The sequence below is a fragment of the Drosophila sechellia genome, chromosome 3L, assembly GCF_004382195.2.
Source record: "Drosophila sechellia strain sech25 chromosome 3L, ASM438219v1, whole genome shotgun sequence".
Lineage (NCBI taxonomy): Eukaryota > Metazoa > Arthropoda > Insecta > Diptera > Drosophilidae > Drosophila > Drosophila sechellia.
The window spans coordinates 11,683,395-11,701,592 of NC_045951.1; the positions used below are offsets into that span (position 1 = coordinate 11,683,395).

General features: G+C 45.7%; 5 protein-coding genes across 8 annotated transcripts; 2 read left to right on the forward strand and 3 right to left on the reverse strand.

Annotated features, from left to right (window-relative positions):
- Positions 1-86: 86 nt before the first annotated feature.
- LOC6605383 (anoctamin-4) lies at positions 87-5,837 on the forward strand. Its single transcript, XM_032719148.1, has 13 exons — positions 87-547; positions 1,208-1,413; positions 1,477-1,658; positions 1,719-2,669; positions 2,725-2,870; positions 2,943-3,523; positions 3,579-3,796; positions 3,855-4,019; positions 4,082-4,435; positions 4,498-4,597; positions 4,660-5,056; positions 5,113-5,203; positions 5,268-5,837. The coding sequence occupies exons 2-13, from the start codon at positions 1,236-1,238 to the stop codon at positions 5,592-5,594; spliced, it is 3,690 nt and encodes a 1,229-aa protein (XP_032575039.1). The 5' UTR covers positions 87-547; positions 1,208-1,235; the 3' UTR covers positions 5,595-5,837.
- Positions 5,838-5,945: 108 nt separating this feature from the next.
- LOC6605384 (tubulin polyglutamylase complex subunit 2) lies at positions 5,946-7,216 on the forward strand. Its single transcript, XM_002030181.2, has 4 exons — positions 5,946-6,097; positions 6,159-6,326; positions 6,383-6,651; positions 6,724-7,216. Exons 1-4 carry the CDS (start codon positions 6,025-6,027, stop codon positions 7,087-7,089), a joined length of 876 nt encoding a protein of 291 aa, XP_002030217.1. The 5' UTR covers positions 5,946-6,024; the 3' UTR covers positions 7,090-7,216.
- On the reverse strand, positions 7,091-8,385 carry LOC6605385 (viral IAP-associated factor homolog). Its single transcript, XM_002030182.2, has 2 exons — positions 8,256-8,385; positions 7,091-8,089 (listed from the first exon to the last, which is right to left on the reverse strand). Exons 1-2 carry the CDS (start codon positions 8,259-8,261, stop codon positions 7,373-7,375), a joined length of 723 nt encoding a protein of 240 aa, XP_002030218.1. The 5' UTR covers positions 8,262-8,385; the 3' UTR covers positions 7,091-7,372.
- Positions 8,386-8,716: 331 nt separating this feature from the next.
- On the reverse strand, positions 8,717-13,248 carry LOC6622009. The gene is made up of 5 exons (XM_032719147.1): positions 12,223-13,248; positions 12,008-12,161; positions 11,582-11,946; positions 9,265-11,522; positions 8,717-9,203 (listed from the first exon to the last, which is right to left on the reverse strand). The coding sequence occupies exons 1-5, from the start codon at positions 13,246-13,248 to the stop codon at positions 8,954-8,956; spliced, it is 4,053 nt and encodes a 1,350-aa protein (XP_032575038.1). The 3' UTR covers positions 8,717-8,953.
- Positions 13,249-13,625: 377 nt separating this feature from the next.
- On the reverse strand, positions 13,626-18,050 carry LOC6605387 (CCR4-NOT transcription complex subunit 7). 4 transcript variants are annotated; one of them, XM_032719155.1, is made up of 4 exons: positions 17,718-18,038; positions 15,901-16,241; positions 15,424-15,841; positions 13,626-14,167 (listed from the first exon to the last, which is right to left on the reverse strand). In XM_032719155.1, the coding sequence occupies exons 1-4, from the start codon at positions 17,724-17,726 to the stop codon at positions 14,042-14,044; spliced, it is 894 nt and encodes a 297-aa protein (XP_032575046.1). In that variant the 5' UTR covers positions 17,727-18,038; the 3' UTR covers positions 13,626-14,041. The 4 variants fall into 4 exon arrangements, with proteins under 4 accessions (XP_032575046.1, XP_032575045.1, XP_032575044.1 ...); XM_032719154.1 differs by lacking the exon at positions 13,626-14,167 and adding an exon at positions 16,878-17,016 and having other exon boundaries at positions 14,893-15,841; positions 17,718-18,050; XM_032719153.1 differs by lacking the exon at positions 13,626-14,167 and adding an exon at positions 16,878-17,149 and having other exon boundaries at positions 14,893-15,841; positions 17,718-18,050.
- Between the last annotated feature and the right edge of the window lie 148 nt (positions 18,051-18,198).

Genomic DNA, 18,198 nt, shown 5'->3' on the forward strand with positions numbered 1-18,198 from the left:
CGAGTACTACCGTGATTAGCTATCTGTCCCTGAGTGTCACTGTCCTGGCCAGAGGGTCATAGCTCCTGGTCGGTCAATCGGTCGGGAACCGTCGTGGTGAGCGGTACGCCGTATGCAGAGCGTACAGTTGGATCTGGTTAAATGGCCATTAGAAGTGCTCAGGATGGACGTGCGAGCGTGTGCTAGAATAATGTGAACCTTGATTGAAAGATAATAATTACAAGCCGCACAAAATCAATAAAAGTGGCCTAGTTCGAACTGTGAATTCTGTGAATTATAGTGGAGTGACTGAAGTGGCTGGCAGATCTGCGTTTTAACGATCTTTTTTTTTGCGAAAGTGCTAAAGCGTTAGCAAACAAATAAACTATTGCAACCCGAAGTGCATATGAATAGAAACGGCAATCAATAATCGATTATCCATATGAGAGTAGTGCGAATCAATAATCCTTCAATTGTTGTGATTACTTCAATGGCATGGGACTTTTCACAACTGCCAACGAACGCTGACATTTCCAGGACGTCCGTCGCACGCTTATTAGTGATCCAGGTACGAGTTGGATTTATTTGTCTGTCGTCCAGTGGCACTCCACTGGCCACCACCACCCATTGCCATATCCACACATGGTACCACACCAAATCTAGGGCAATTATTTAGAACTATTGTCATTCGGCCGCCTGGGAAAGTGGTCACCACTCGTAGCAACAAGTTTGCTTCTGCCCCACTAAGGATTTTGCGATCCAACTGGACTCGCTCCCACAGTGCACTAACGTTAATGTGAAGGCATTAATCCCAATGGCTGTAGTTGTGCCCCCCACTTGCTAACCCAATAAAACCCTTGTCGAGCTATACAAACACCTTCCACGGGTCAATGTCAAATGCGTGCCCGAGTTCACCTTTTGATTGGAACGCGCTTGCAAATGAAGATACAAATACTCCTAGGGGTATAAATTAACGCCCTGCCCGAGGCCAGTAGTATAAACATAAATGAATAGTTAATGCACCCATTGTACCCATTGGACCCACTGGAATATCGGGGGATAAAAGTATGCGCAGCTACGACAACTCTTGAATGACAGTCCACGAACCGCTCCCCCGCAAGTTTCCGAACTTGTCACTTTAAATAGTTTATCATGGGTAACGGAGCAGGTGCTCCAAACTAGGCCAAATTAGAAAGTGGCCCCATATGACCTGCCGCCCCATCCACAGAATTCCATGACGCCATAGAGAGAAGACGATGAGCAGTCAAGAAGGAAGGTCCGGCGAGAGGTCACACATCTTTCAGATTCGCATCGATAGCGTCGAGGATGAGAGCACCGCCCCCATAACGGAGGCCAACTCACGGGAGGATCTCATTGGTAGTGCAGCCCGGGAGGGCGACAGGATCAGCGAGCAGTCGGTCTTTCAGTTTCCAAGTAAGTATTAAGGATTATTGTTCCTGATTTGAAATATGATGGCTTGGAACAATTCCTCCTCAGGATTCCTTTCGGTGCCAACGCTGCGAAGCCCACGACAATCCCCGGATCCCTCCAACACCAGGCAGGTGATGTCCAGTCCCGCCAAGAGCGAGCGCATGAGCCGCCGAAGTCAGACAAAGTTGCGACCACGGAGACTTAGTCAGGATAGTGGCATTGTGGCTGGCAGATTAATAGGATACGGGGTGAGTTTGGGAAACGAAATAACAATTCCAGGTTACTGAACCTTCGATATGTAACGACAGGAGGGGGCTTTAATTGACTCCGATCTGCAGCCAAGACACGTTGAATCGGATCCGATAGATAGCGTTTATAGCTGCCAAGGGACCCATAATGTTCCTGTGGAGAACCCGAACAAACCCGCCACTCCGATTCCGCCTAAATCCAAGCTAAGTGCCAGTCGGGCCCGTGCCGGATCGGCTGTCTACACGGAAAAGTGGCTCAACTCCTCGGTGATGCGGACCAGCAATGGCAATCCACTGTTCCCCAAATCCAACTCGATAGCCATGCCACTGCCCACGCATCTGGAAGCTGAGTCCGCGGAACCGAGTCCCACGCAGGCCTTTGGGCCCAAGATAGTTGGAAATAATGATGAGGATATACCTGGCACCGCCATGCGTAGGAGCTTGGGTCTAAACTTGAGTCCCACGCTGGCTTCCGCCGACCGTGTGAATCAGTCCTACGAGGTAATGGAGTCCTCGCACTCCAACGTTTTACCCGACCAATTCGGCTATCGACAACTCATTCCCACGGAAAGAAAGGCTTCGGACACAGCGAGTTCCGTAAGTGGAAGTTACTACGGCAGTCGAAAGGCCAGCAAAAGCAACAGCCTGGGCGGCGAGTCCGGAGAAGAGAGAAGGGTCAGTAAACAGGACAGAGAGGGATTGGATCCGGAGTCACTGATGTTCCGGGATGGCAGGCGGAAAGTGGACATGGTGCTGGCCTGGGAGGAGGAGGACCTGGGCGTTATGACTGAGGCAGAGGCCAAGCGTCGCGATAACCGACGCTCCTTCATGGAGAACCTCATTAAGGAGGGACTCGAGGTCGAGCTAGAGGACAAGTCGCAGTCCTTCAACGAGAAGACTTTCTTTTTGAAGATCCATCTGCCCTGGCGGCTGGAAACACGACTGGCTGAGGTCATGAATCTGAAGCTGCCCGTGAAAAGATTCATCACCATATCCGTGAAGCCATCTTGGGTAAGCATATCGGTATGATTATAAGTTAAAAATCTAAATGGTTCTATATTCAAAGGATGAAGAGAATGTTGTGCTTAGGAATATGCAATATTGGAAGGATGTGTGGCAGCGCTTGACCAAGAAGATTCAGCTGGACCAAACCCTGCTGGAGGGAGAGACTACCTTTAAGGCTGCAACAGCTAATGGCAATCCGGAGGAGCAGTAAGTAGAATCATATAGTTTTGGGAAAAGAACTTAGTTCTTAAAAATTAACTCTATTTTCCTCCACTCCAGGTTTATTGTTAAGGATCGGGCCACTGCCTTTACAAGTGCCCAACGATCGCTGATGGTGATGCAGGTGCTCATCCGGACACCCTTCGACGAGAGCGACCGCAGCGGCATCCGGCGGCTCATGAACGACGGCACCTATCTTGGCTGTTTCCCGCTGCACGAAGGGCGGTACGATCGCCCGCACTCCAGCGGAATCTCGCTGGACCGCCGGGTTCTCTACCAGACGTGGGCCCATCCCTCCCAATGGTACAAGAAGCAGCCACTGTGTCTGGTGCGCAAGTACTTCGGCGACAAGATCGCCCTGTATTTCTGCTGGCTGGGATTCTACACGGAGATGCTCGTCTATCCGGCCGTGGTGGGCACGCTCTGCTTCATATACGGACTGGCCACTCTGGAGTCGGAGGACAATACGCCCAGCAAGGAGATCTGCAATGAATATGGCACGGGGAACATCACTTTGTGTCCACTTTGCGACAAGGCATGCAGCTACCAACGACTCTCGGAATCGTGTCTCTTTTCACGACTCACCTATCTCTTTGACAATCCCTCGACGGTGTTCTTCGCCATCTTCATGTCCTTCTGGGGTAGGTCCCATGAAATCCTTGCAAATGCATGATTTTTATTTGTATCTTTTGTTAGCCACCACATTCCTGGAGCTCTGGAAACGCAAACAATCGGTTCTTGTCTGGGAGTGGGACTTGCACAACGTCGATATGGACGAGGAGAACCGTCCAGAATTTGAAACGAATGCCACCACATTTCGCATGAATCCTGTCACGCGGGAAAAGGAACCCTATATGTCCACCTGGAACAGGTCCATACGATTTGTAATCACCGGTAGTGCAGTGCTTTTTATGGTGACTTATTCATAGTAATATTTAATTTTACAATTATAGAGTTTCAAACTATTTGTAGATCTCCGTGGTCCTCTCTGCCGTGCTGGGCACCATTCTTTATCGCATAACCCTGGTGTCTGTCATTTATGGAGGAGGCGGATTCTTTGTTAAGGAGCACGCCAAACTCTTCACCAGTGTCACGGCTGCCTTAATCAATTTGGTGGTCATTATGCTACTAACACGAGTAGGGTTTCTTCTTTGGATTGTGCAATTCATAGCTTGGAATAAACCATATCTACCTTACAGATCTACCACCGCATGGCCATCAAGCTGACCAATCTGGAGAATCCCCGCACTCACACGGAATACGAGGACTCCTATACTTTCAAGATATTCTTCTTCGAGTTCATGAACTTCTACTCCTCGCTTATCTACATTGCATTCTTCAAGGGGCGGTTCTTTGATTATCCTGGAGATGATCAAGCCCGCAAAAGTGAGTTCTTCCGGCTGAAGAATGATATCTGCGATCCGGCGGGTTGCTTATCCGAGCTGTGCATCCAATTGGCCATCATTATGGTCGGCAAACAGTGCTGGAACAACTTCATGGAGTACCTTTTCCCCAAGTTTTGGAACTGGTGGCGTCAACGGAAGCATAAACAGGTGGGTAGTGCAATCAAGTATTAAAATACATTGAAACTCATGTTGATCATAATTCATTTCAGGCCACCAAGGATGAGTCGCATTTGAATATGGCCTGGGAGCAGGACTATCATATGCAGGACCCCGGACGCCTGGCCCTGTTCGATGAGTATCTGGAAATGAGTGAGTACCTCATGATCTTATCTTATAATCTAATATTTATATATAATTGTTAAACCCACCAGTTCTTCAATATGGCTTTGTTACTCTGTTCGTGGCTGCATTTCCACTGGCACCGCTCTTTGCCCTACTGAACAACGTGGCCGAAATCCGTTTGGATGCCTACAAGATGGTCACTCAGGCCAGACGTCCTTTGGCGGAGCGGGTTGAGGACATTGGAGCTTGGTACGGTATCCTTCGGATCATCACGTACACGGCCGTCGTTTCGAATGCCTTTGTGATTGCCTACACAAGTGATTTTATACCCCGAATGGTGTACAAGTTTGTTTATTCCGAAACCCACACTTTGGCTGGCTACATCGAGCACTCGCTGTCCATCTTCAATACCTCGGATTACAAGGAGGAGTGGGGTGCCTCGGTCAGCGAAAAAGATCCCGACACTTGCCAATATCGTGGCTATAGGTATGTTTCTACAACTCCACTTTTGGTTGTGCACCACTTCATTTGTATACATTCAGAAATGGCCCCAAGGATTACGAACCCTATGGACTGAGTCCCCATTACTGGCATGTCTTTGCTGCCCGTTTGGCTTTTGTGGTGGTTTTCGAGGTGGGTATAATAAATAGCAATTATTTTATAGCAATAATAAACTCGAATAATCTCGACTATGCAGCACGTAGTGTTTGTGATAACTGGCATCATGCAGTTCATCATTCCGGACGTTCCTTCCGAGGTGAAGACGCAAATGCAGCGGGAGCAGCTGCTGGCCAAGGAGGCCAAGTACCAGACCGGCATCAAGCGTGCTCAGGGCGACAGCCAGGACATTATGAGCCTGTTCCGGGACACCAGCAACCGGGCGTCGATAGCCGGAAGCACGGTGACGACCCGAGGCAGTTGGGCACGCCGCTTCAGTCGTCTGAGCGATGGACTGGACGCCCATGTGGAAGTGGCCGCCCGTCCACGACGTTCTGTGGAATCCACGGTTTGGGAGGTTTCCTGACACGAGGAAGAGGCCGAGAGTGAGGCCCAGGATAAGAGCAAGAGATGAGGCGGCAGCAGCAGATTGTCCTCATTCAAATACCAATACTCGTCTCCTTTAACCAATTCATGTAATCATGTTATTTTATGTATAATTTTCGTTAAAGCTCCACAGTTTATAGTTGTTGGTTAATCGCAAATATAAGTAATGTAAATAAATTATTTTCAATGTTGTCTAAAAATTAAAATTGTTATTTTTTCATCATCTTTGCTGTTTAAGTGTGTATTTAATATGAGCTACCTTCGAACTCGATGGCATCAACCATCCGCACCGTTGCCACAACAACCAATTCGATGTGACTTTGTTTATCCCGTGACAGCTAGTCTATACATGTGGAAAACAGTCTGACGTATAAATTTAACAGAATTTATTCTGAGGCATAAATTATTTGATGATGAACAAGAAGCTCTCGCCAGAAGATGCATTTTATGAAAATTTGACCCTTGGTCTGATAAGAACCCTCTGTGAGTATGAAACTAACAAAAGATTGAAGTCCTGTTTGAGTGGATCCTCTTAAACATGCAGCCAATGTGCCAAGGGTATGTAATGTGACGTTGGAGCGACGACAACCTCTGAATGCCTGCCAGGTGGTGAATTGGGAGCAGAGGCACTGCGTCTACCTTCCGGAAGATATGAAGAAGTTCTACCTATCTTCAGATGGTTTTATCCTGAACTGGAGCTACCAGTATGCTCGTGAGTGGGGTCTCCGTTTAGTTTCCTGTTTGTTTTGTATATAGCTTTGATTCCAGCTAACGATATTAGGCGCGTGGGTCACATCCACTTTCCGCACTTGCTGCAGGTGACCCTGTTGCGGGAGAACATAGAAACCACAACGAGCCACTCCAGCAATTCGACGGCTGTGTGCAATAGCAACTCGGATGTTGTGGGAGCAGTCGGGAGCTCACAATCCATTCCAGCTCCTATTGCCACCGGAAAAGACAAGTGGGGCAATGCCACGCCTATTATAACGGCCAAGTCGAAAATATTTGAGATCAACAACGTGAACGAGGTGGCCAAGGTGTGTAACTAATCAAAGTAGTCCAGACGCAAGAGAAAGCTGATGATTAATTCCAAAATACTCCTCTGATAGGTGTGTATGCTGTACGAATCCACCAGTTCCAACAATCCCAAGTTCTATCTGCTAGAGCTGAGCACCCTAAGCTGGCAGTTCTTGGCGGACACCTTTAGTGAATACCTTCGGATGGCCATCGCGCACTTGGGTCTGCCGTACTGGGAGCTGTGCTTCTCCACCTGTGGCCTGCCCTCTTGGACAGAGCAGCTCTTTCTTTTGCTAGCACCTCATCTCCTCGAGGAGCACGAGCCACGACGTGGACGAGTACTGAATCCCGCCTGCGAGCATCCGTACAATATCATTGATCCGAACATTTTTCGGGGTAAACCAAAAAGCGTGGCAAAAGCAACGGCTACCAGCACCAAACAAAATCATAATAAGTGACTTTCTGTAGAAAAGTAAACAATTTATTTATGAGGGTACATAAATGCCACAAAACAATGAAATGAAAACGTGCAAGGGAAATTCCTGAGGACTGGGTAATATATAAATCAAAACCGTTCGCTATCAACTTTGCGTTTAAATGTTTGATTTGTTAGTTAAGTGAATCCGCATAAAAGATCCGCTTGCCGGTTTTAGATTGGGCTTTACTTGATGATTCATCCTAAAAATATTTACCCACCCCACTGTACTTGAAGTTGGATGAGGGCTATGATTTGGCTATGACTCAGTAGAAGTCCGAGCTTTTGTCCTCCAGATCGGCAAGCATCTTGTCCCTGATCTGCGGTCGTGGATCCTCCTTGATCTCGGTGGGCACTGCGCCCGCCTGTCCCAGCATGAACTCCAGCTCCTCAGCGGTCAGTTTGTCGCCGCGCAGCTCCAGTGGACCTATGTACTGCTTGCGAAGCGCGCCCTCGTGGTAGATAAAGATGGTGGGCAGGTTCTTCTCGGGGAAGTTCGGTATGCAGGTGGTGGCAACGGAGCGCACGAACTTCGTCTGTGGAAAGCGGACGGCCAGCTGCTGCATGTGATGGTGGATCAGTGCGCACAGCGGTACACCGTTAGCATACAGGTGGAGTACCACCCAGATTCCCTCGCCGGCCTTGGTCACCTCGTTCACATAATCCTGCCCTGATATCTCGCGCACGGACCCAAATCGCGCCTTTTCGGCGGTGGCCCTCATCTCGGCGATGCGTCGCTGGCGATACTGCTCTAGAACAGCCTCGTCCTCGGAGTCCTCCAGTTCGTCGAGTTCGTCCAGCGACATGTCGTCGATCTTCTTGTCCCGCTGGCCTTCATTCAGTGGCAGATCTGTGCGCCGCTGGATGGCATCGTCCATCAGCTTCTGGATCTGATCCTCTGTGATCTCCGCCTCCTTTGCCTTGGGCCCAATGATTCCCTTGGCACGGAGCACATCATTCCACTCGGTATCTTCGTTTGGGTCCTACGGATAAGAAGGCCACGTGAGTTTTATTTAATTCATGATTTTCAATACCAAATATGGAGTTTATTTTTGGATGCACCAAAACACACCCACCATTACCGTTTATCGAATTGGAAAAAATAGATTTTTCGGATAAGTGCAATTTGCTTATGACATTCCATCTTACCTGCATGTTTTTTGATTAAAGTTCGATGAAATAAATTACTTAAAAATATAAAATTCTTGATCGCGTGCAGCGCTTTTATAAACTAAAAATAAATTATTCTACATAAAGTGACTCATGACCAGGGATGGAGCGAATACCGATACATCGTACGCGCACAATCATTTAGAGATGGTAGCGTGAGCAAAATTAAAAATAAAATCGCCTAATTAAAAAATATCTCTAATTTGTCAATAATTTTTCAATAAAAAATATGGTAAGACATATATAAATAAGCACATTTATTTTGAAACTCGAATCAACTGTTTTCATTACAATATTTAACAAGTACTTTCCACATTATTAATTGTCTTTTTTAAAAGTTTTTCTTAAATATTAAGCAAAAATCTATTATTGATATGGATAAGTATTCAAAACATTTTTTTCGATATTTAATCCGAGATCAATTAAAAAACGATTAAATGTTACGAATTAAATCATTTTCTTTTAATTTGAGCCGATTATTTGAAAATTAATATTAACCTAACACAACAAAACTGTTAATCAAAACTAAGGAAATAGTTCTAGGAAATAACTGCCTTTAAAGCTGAATTTCTTCACCGAAGCTTTACATTTAAGAGACGCCATGCATGCATTGATATTTTAAAATGTTCTAAGCTCAGCTTAATGGCAAGAGAAATTCCCTATCTAACAATTATTGGCTAGCACTTTTTATCCTCCATTGAGGAACCAGTATGGTTCCCAGATACCTTGTAGTAGTGGTTAAAGTTAATAATACAAATCAGGTCACCGATTTCCTCCTGATAACCAGAAGCAGCCGCCTTGTTGCCCAAATAGATGAGATACTGCACGAATTTCTCGAACTCAGCCTCCTCCTGCTGAAGGCGTTTAAAGCGAGGATGCACAAAGTAGTTATCCTGATCCACAATAAAGGACTGCGACTGAATGACTCTAAAAAACGTTTAAATTAAAAAATAAAATTAAGCCGAGACTTTTTAAGCGATAAACTCACTTGCAAAAGCGCAGTATAATCACTAGGATATTATCAATGGTTTCCTTGACCTTCGCACTGCGTCGATTTAGCAGTGCTAGGAAGGCCACCCGCTTCAAGTAGGCAACATGTTGCTTGTACAACGCCTCAATGGAATTGGCTGCGCACAACTCCTCCTTGAAGCTCTTCCAGGTGGACAGCAGGGCTTTGGCCACCAGATGCGTTTGAAACGAGGTCATGAAGTGCGACAGCTTGTGGCGCATCATCTGCATGTGTCGGAAATGAGCACATGTCCGGAGTTCCGGTCCCAGAAGCTTGGCCATTTGCTGCAGGTACTCGTAAGTGCCATCCAATACGAAACTAACGTGACGAAGCTTCAGCAGGTACCCGAAGATCTGGCCATATTTGGAAATCGTCTCCGAGCTGATCACCATGTTTAAAGGCCAATCAATCTTGCAGTTCAGCTTTATCATAGAAGTGGCTTCCACGGACAGGAAGTTCAGCGTATCCGGGATGGTGGTACAGTTGAGAGTAAGGTTCTCTGATACCGTCGTCTCATCCGCCGAACAAGCCGCCAGCGCATTGGTCAACATGGTATCAAGGATGCCCTTCTGGCTGAGACTTCGTGGCCCAACGCCCGCCTTTATTCTTCCTAAAATTTCGTTCGTGAGTGTAGCTCCAAACTGACCGTCCACTAGGAAAAAGTAGTTTCTAAGCTTGCGGAAATGCTCGTAGATACGCTGCTCCTGGAAGATCCTCAGCACTTCATTTCGGAGTAGTACGTAGTATGCGTTAACGGGCGCCATTACGGAAAGCTGCAGGCAGCGGCGGGCCATAAACGGATTGCAAGCCTCAGGCAAAGGGTCTCTGTCCTGTTCCGTCTCCTTTTCCTCTTCCATTCCAAAATCCACTTTCGGCAATAAGCTGGTTGGTTTAGCAATCGCAAGAACGGGCTTTGGCAACTCCGGAGACAAGCTCCCACTGATCGCACTAACATTATTATTATTAACAGTGTCAGCTATTTCTGGTGTTTCTCTTGGCGACGGATCACCGAAATCCACATCGGAAGTGGTGGACATTGGAGTTGGCACCGACAAGGGAATTTCGACGTGAAGCTTGTCGAGTTCCAGAGGCAGACAGGGCGTGGCCTTTTTTTCCATTTCCGTGTTCTTATAACCTAGACCGAACTCGGTCTCCATAACCCGAAGTCGATTTCTGCCACGTTCCGTATTTGAATTCAATAGGGAACGCAATCGATGGGTGTGCTGATCTTCGCTAGAGTTAAAACTGACAAAGCCGTCATGATGCTCGTTGCGCTTGCGATTTCGCTGTAGTTCGGTCAGCACCTTCGTGTCCGGGCCATTGAGATTAGCATTAATGTCTGGAGGAAGTACAGCGTGCAGTCCTGCACTCGTGCTGGCAGCGGTTTTAAGTAAGTGGGACTCTTGCAGATGTACCGTGGCATGACACTCTTGAAACTGGTCGGAGGAGAGACCATGTTGGCGGTTTCGATTGAACTCTGTTTGGGTTGTTGAATGCTCGTTGGAATTTATCACGTCCGAGTGACTCCGTTGATACTGAACCACATTGGGAAGTGAGTCTTTACCACATGGTTGGTCCACATCTACATTCGATTGATTTTGTGTTCCTTCAGCTCCGGGCTGCTCCAATGGAACATATAAAGTCGCATCCACCTGTTTCGTTGCCTCTTCCTCTGAATTGTCTGTATTTGCATTATCTTTGTCAGACGTTGATTCTGCTAGACAATCTGGTTCCTCAATACAGGATGCAAAACTGAGATCGCTGACTGTGCTTCGGTCAGGACTGGATGGCAGGACACCTGCTAGCTGCACCACTTCCTTTTGCAGCTCTTGCTTTTCCCGCTCCAGGCGCTTATCCTCCATCCGTTCGCATTCCCGCTGAAATGCAAGTTCATTAACGATGTCCTGACGCCGTTTCTCTAAGTGATTTTTCTGGATGCGTTCTTGCTCTGCGTTTAACAGATCGTTTTGCAGTTTTTTCTGGGCATTCGCTTTGATTTGGAGTTCACGCTGCTTCTCCGCCCACGCATCCAGATGGGCCTGCGTTCGCTTCATCATTAGATTGGCAAATACACGTTTTGCCGCCATGCGGTCCTCGAAAATGCTTTGCATGCTGCACCATCCGAAACGTTTATAGATGATGGCATACTTATCGGCCAGGTTGCGCCGCATATTTTTGAGCTGCTGCTCCGTTAGGCAAACCTCAATATCCGGGTACAGCACTTCAAAAACGGGGTGCTAAAGAAAAGAAACAATCATTATATATGGATTCTAGTTTTGAATAATCTTCTGCATACCCTAGCGTTATATGCCTGTAGAATCAGGTTGTATTTGCCACATTGAAGAATTTGCTCTTCGCAACCGACTAAAAATTCAGGAATTGCCTCGTTGACCACTTGGTAGCTTTTGTCAAAGAACTCTTTGCTGCACTCGTTTGTAAAAGACGGTGAAGTGTTCAGACTGCGGCTGATGAAAATCTCGTTGACCGGCTCGTCCAGTTCACCATGGTAGATCCATCTCTGTAGCTGAATAAAGTAATTGCGGGATATGCATCGCAAGAAATAGATGAGCAGCTGCAGGAAGTCTTTGTTTTCGCAGGTGTCGATGGCCAGCCAGATGGAGCTCAACAGAAAGGAGCCAGTTATACCAGTGTTCAGGTTTACTGCATTAATGTATATAAAACAGATTAATTTTGAAATATATTGGCGGTGAGGCATTCTTACATCTTGGTTCATTTTCGAACATCCTATCTAGTTGGCAGAGTAACTGCATTGCTGTAGAGGAGTTGTTCAGCAGCTGGAAAAGGCTATCGGCTTGCAAGGAGAGCAAAAAGTGCCGAGTGGTGCTTAGATAATCCATAATCGTCTCTCGCATGGCCTGCAAGAAAGCATGGGATTATTGAACATACCACTACTGGAAATAAGGTATTCAATCTCACTCGAGTTAGGGGTCTTTCCAGCCGCATTTCGGTGATCTTGTTCCATTTGGTGCGGGCATTCAAACGCAGAAAGGCACAGCCGGCACGAAGGAAGGGATTTGCAAAATCCGACAGCACCTCCGGCAGCACAGTGGGTAAAGTTGTGTTAGGCCTCACTCGCAACTCCAACGTATCTGCCGACGAACTGGGAAACGTTAAAGATTCAATACCACACGATGCTTTCTTTAGGTGATCTATTAGGGTTGCTTCATTTAGGTAGTTCAGCACCAGGTTTTTGTTCTGGAAGATCTTAAGTTCGTTGGTCACAAATATATCCGAAGCCAAGTGCTTCTGCGGTCCAGGCTGGGCCACAAAAGGTCGTTCATCCTCTAGTTTAGCTGCAACTTTTTTCGTGAGCACTGGCAATGTGGGTGGTGGATGCATTGGTTTCTCCGATTCATTTCTCATGCGTGCTATGGACTCTGCTAACCCCTCGCGAAGTACAGTAGATGGTGTGATATTGGGAATTAGCTTTTCTGGCGGAGGCTTTCTATTCAGGTTACTCGGTAAACGAATATTAGAGTATGGCTGTAGTTGCATGGGTTTTAGGGCGCGATTCATTTGATTGATGTCGGGAAAGGCTTTTGGATGAAGTGGTTTCTCCACAATCTCTATGGTTTCAATCAGCTGCAGTGGGCCTGGCTTGAGACGTTTGATCAAAACTTTGGAGTGGTTTTCCGCATCCTGGTCCTCTGTTATCTTCGATTTTTCCTTATCCTGTCCTTCCAGCAGACTTTCGAAGCTGAGCAGCACGTCCATCCGGTCTGGGTTCTTTGCCACCTCGCTGCTCACCTGGTGGAGCATTTTTAGCTTGTCCTCGGACGACATCGTTTTACTGTGGAGCAGAGATTCATAGATTTTGGACCGCCTCTTGGCCACCAGCACAGCTGTGGGTTTATTTGGCTTCATCTCATAGGCGACCAGCATTGTGGACATTTTGGTGACCATGTCGAGGACGCTGTGATTGCATTCATCCACAGTTGCCATCGATTTGTCTTTTAATACTCAGAAACTAAAACATATTTTCCATAAACAAAACATAAGGACTAGAGCTCGGTGTGACCGCACCTCAGTTTCACAAAAATCCGACTATTGCTACTTCGGCTTATTTCCGTTATATTTTGAAAATACCGTTTATAAGTTTATTAACCCACTAATGATATTTAACCCTAGAAAATTTTGTTTTCATCTCGGATTCTGGTTTCTCTTCATTCTAAAACATTTGATATTTTTTTCTACAGGTTCCCCTCTTTTTTCTACTAAAGTGAACCCAACATCTCGATTCGTATTCCCACTTTAAATAAAAACACGTTTTCGAAATGTACACTAAATTAAAAAGTTTTAAATATATTGTTTTTTTGCTGTTTTTTTTTTTTACAAATACACAATATTCTCTGTTCCGCTTATTGGCTTACAGTTTTAGCTTAATTACATACCTTAGTTTTGTATTCGTAACACATTTAAGACATGCAGAACTTGAAATTGAATCTATTTTAGTTTTGCCGGTTTTTTCATTTCTATGCGATTTACAATTAGTTTATGCCATGTTATCGTATCAAACGGTTGCCTTTTCATCCGAACTTGCGTGGGAAACATTAAGAAGTTAGCTTTGTGGTTATAATGGAAACGATCTGAGTCGACTGTCGGCAGATTATTGCAATGGTGTTGTTGCGGCTAGGAGCAGGCCAGGTGGTGTGGCCTGCACAGATGCCGACGGACCCGGTGATTCCTCCTGCTCGAACTTCCTGTCGTGCACGACCACGTTCCCCATCAGTACGAATCATGAGGCGCTGTTCGTCTCACCGTTGCTCTCGTGGAAGTTGGTGCCATTGACGATGAAGGAGGTTCCGAGGCCGTACAGGTGTCCGGAGTACTTCGCATGGTCGATGTTGTCCTCAAAGAACATCTGCAAAGAGTATAAGTTCCATTAGGCAGGTATAGAACATTGGATCGTGTTTCGAAGGGGACAGCACAAGTGGGTTACAAAGCAGTTCATGGTTAAGTATGATGAGTACGGGATACATCTATGCGAGCAACTTTAGTTGGGAGCTACAAAGCGTATAAAGCACACATATGTCTACGGCAGCAAAGTCTTAGATAGTAATCCCAAGATGGGTGTCTCCCACTTGTAGATAGGATTTGTTACATACCGTAATACCGATGTGATTGGGCGAGGTTTCAATTTTAGTAAATTTCATATTTAATGAATGTTAGTATGGGATGGGATTTACTCTGCAATATTCTTGTTATTTTAAAAGTTCTCTAGAAGATAAAGGTCTTGGTACGCTGATACACACAGTAAACCGTGTGGAAACATATGTCAGCAAAGCGCTTAAAATTACAAAAAATAATTTGTTAATTGGATATAAATGAAGAGCGTGAACTTAACATAAATTAAAATGAACATAAATACAATTAAAAAGATGCCATATGAAATCAAACAAGCAATGATATGCATATGCCATGCCCAAACACCAAAGAATGCAAATAAACATTTAAAGAAAATTAATTCCATTTCATTTAATTTTCCATTCGAATCCAGCACGTTTCTCATTTCAATTCGTATCGCGGGCATTACAACTAAATAAACATGTTTGACATGGGTTTAACAGTTGAAAACTAACTACTAAGAACACTTCAAATTATGGATTTCATTCATAAATTCTGGGTCACTGGCTCTGCAAATTGTGCACAATAACTAAGTACATAGATGAGTTATGTATGAAAATGCGTTGTGACAACCATGAAATACCTTAAACCTAAGGAATAATGATTATGATGGGCGGAGGCAAGTTACGTTAGCAGTGGCAAGTGCACGGCAACACCATCGTTCGAGCAGTCAAATTATCCGAAGCTATTCCAAATAGACGCATGGCGATTGGACAGCGATGCGGCATCGCTCTTGGCCATGCCGGGCGTATTGGGAGGTGTAACCATGTAGGCGCTCGAGGTGAGCTGCTCGGAGGAGTTGGTGTTGCCAGTGCCGTTGCCACTGCTGATTATAGCAGATTCGTCGGGGGCAGGGCCCCCATTGTTTGCCGGACGGCTCAGCTTATGGATACAGCTGATCGTCGGCTTTAAGTTCATGGTGTGCACAAGCAGATAGCGAAAGAGTACATCGTGCGCCACTGGTTTAGTGTGCAAATCATTTGTGTGCTGTACCTCACGCATTTTGAAGAAGGCCATGCCCGTCAGCAGAGCATCCGAGCCGGCCTGATGCTGGGGGCCCACGCGCCGCAGTTCCAACTGATCGGCCACCTCCTGCAGGCCGCCCTTCAGGTTCTTGCACGACTTCATCAGATACTTGATGTCGAAGATGTTGGGAAAGTAGATGTGCAGCAGATCGAAAAATTCAGATTCGTCCGGGGGCAGGTTCTGATCGGTGAGCAGCTTTAGAAGGTAGCCAAAATCGTAGCCGGAGTGGAAGCACAGCCACTTGATGTTTTCCACAAGCACGATGCCGGAGCTCATCAGCAGTTCGGCGAAGTCGATGGGATCGATGCCATCCTCCTCGTGCTTCTTGAACTGAATTCCGGAGTTCTGCAGCAGATCGATCGAGTCCTGCGCATACATGTCCTCGCTAGGGAAACAAACGATAATGTAGGACCCCCCATTAGAGCATAAACAAAACACTTTTACCTTAGATTAAACTTGAAGTTAAACTGCCAGGTGGAGTAGCCGGGTGGTGTCTTTCCATCGTCGTCCATGAAGGTGAGGCCCAATTGGATGATCCGCAGCAGATCGACATTGCAGCGCAGCAGCTGGTAATGATAGTCCGCCGTGGAGCGGAACTCGCCGACTGGACGTGCTACCACGCCCGGAAACTCGGTGTCCATGGCCACATAGTGGTATTTCTGCACCACTTTCCGTATGGTGCGGAACTCCTCCTCCAGGTTTTGCTTCCACACATCGCGGATGCCGCACTCCTCGTTGCTGGGTATGTGGGCATGTGGCGCGCCACTGATGGCCGAGGGCATTGTCTGGGAAAGGTATCGGTTGTGGGTCAAACTACTTGTAATGTATACATATTTCAGTGTATAAGTGTGTATATGTTTGTGTTTGTTTAGCCCTAATTTAAAATGTGGAATATTAGTTTTCGCCATCAATTCTATGATTAGTTGATCAAGTCCTATCCTTTTATGAAGCATATTAAATGCTCTACAATGCAGATATATAAGACACAAAGAAACTTAAAGAACGTTCTACAAACTTTATGAAACCTTTGTTTATAATGATGGTTTACAAATTCTTCTTCATAGTGCTCAGTTATCGAATTTGTTTAAAAATCAGTCTACGGTTACCGATATCGAATATTTTCATAGATAAGGACTTATCCCAGTGTCTTGTGTTCTTGTGTATTTGTGTGGAGGTAAGAGTTAGCAACATAATAAAATAGCTGGTCCAATTGGTTAAGCACGATAGCGCAACTAAACAGGAGTTGACAATTGAAGATAGGCCAATTTCGATGTTAGAAGTGCTCGAATTTTGCTGCTGATACGAGGAAACAACATAAAATCAAATAATATCGAAACAAGGCAAGTGAAGGTAACAATTTTTTGGAAATTCGCTTGGAGGTGGTTACTGGAGTGATGGGGTTTACGATGGCCGCTACTTACATCGTCGCCGGACGTCGCCTGGTGCGCACCTTTCGTCGCCGGATCAGCCACCTCTTCGCACTGACCTACAACCAAGCCTCAAGCAACAAGTTCCACCTGGATGAGTGGTCTTAAGCTCTGATTCGGGGGATCAATGCTCCTGATCGAATGCAGGGGTTTTGGAATAATAATTCAATCTACCTTTACAGGATTATACCTATTGCACCTATGATGTATCTCGCATGCATTAACACACCTTCAGATAACACTGGGCAAGTTATTCAAAGCTGATGCTGCAATTAGACAGCATTAACATGACTTAATTTCTAACTACAGTGTGAAAAACATTTCCCTCGTTGTACACAAGTTAAATTTAAGGTTTTGAAAGATGCAGAAACCCTTTATCTACCCTTTATATGTTGTATTAATTAAGATTTGGTATGCTTTACCAATTTTGAAGGGCGTTTAACATAAAATATATGATTTTAAGTCGGAAATCTCCATTCGTTTTTGAGCATTTGCAAGTGACACTGAAGGTTTTGAGGGTGTGAATTTCTATCCATTTCGAAAATCGGATTCACAGTGCAGCATGGGGGGAAAATCAGACAAACACGAAAAAGTGACTATTTGCGGAAAATGAAGAAACCGTAAATAAATAGCAGTTAAAACGCCCTAAGAAAACTGCACACACACAAACGCGCGCGCATCACACCGCACACACACACACTTGCAGCGGCATTGAAGATGCATTTTGCAATTGCAGTTCGTTTTCGATTTGCGCCATGGAAACGCAAGGCTGTGGAAATCGGCCCACCGGTGTGAAAATCCATGGACCCACTCGTGGTTACCCTCGCAGCTTACCCATTTCATAATATTTGATGGCCGACCGTGTGGGTTTCGGCTATTTGCACAAATTAAATGTTTCTATCGGCGTCGCTTGTGGGGTGGGGTGATGGGGGAGAAAGCGGCGGGAAAAATAGCTGTTATTGGGACACTTCCGCTTCCTGCACGGCGATCGTTTTAAGCGTACACTTCAATTGGCGGAGTCTTCGACTTTCGGCAATAATTTCCAATGAATTTTAATCAACGAATATTGTTTGTGAGCCGCGCAAGTGCCATAATAAAAAATTGTTCCCGATTGCGGCAGTGAGGGTAAACGTTCGCTCTTCCATTCAAGTGCTGGAAAACGTGTAATTGCTACAAATATCGATAGAATGGCCATTTCAGTGGTGCCCACTTCATGAATTTTTAGTTTCTGTGCATATTCAAAGTGATTAGAAATCTAAAATAACAAAAATAAATGGGTTTTGTTGAATTTACTTTATAGGCACTCGTCACCTTA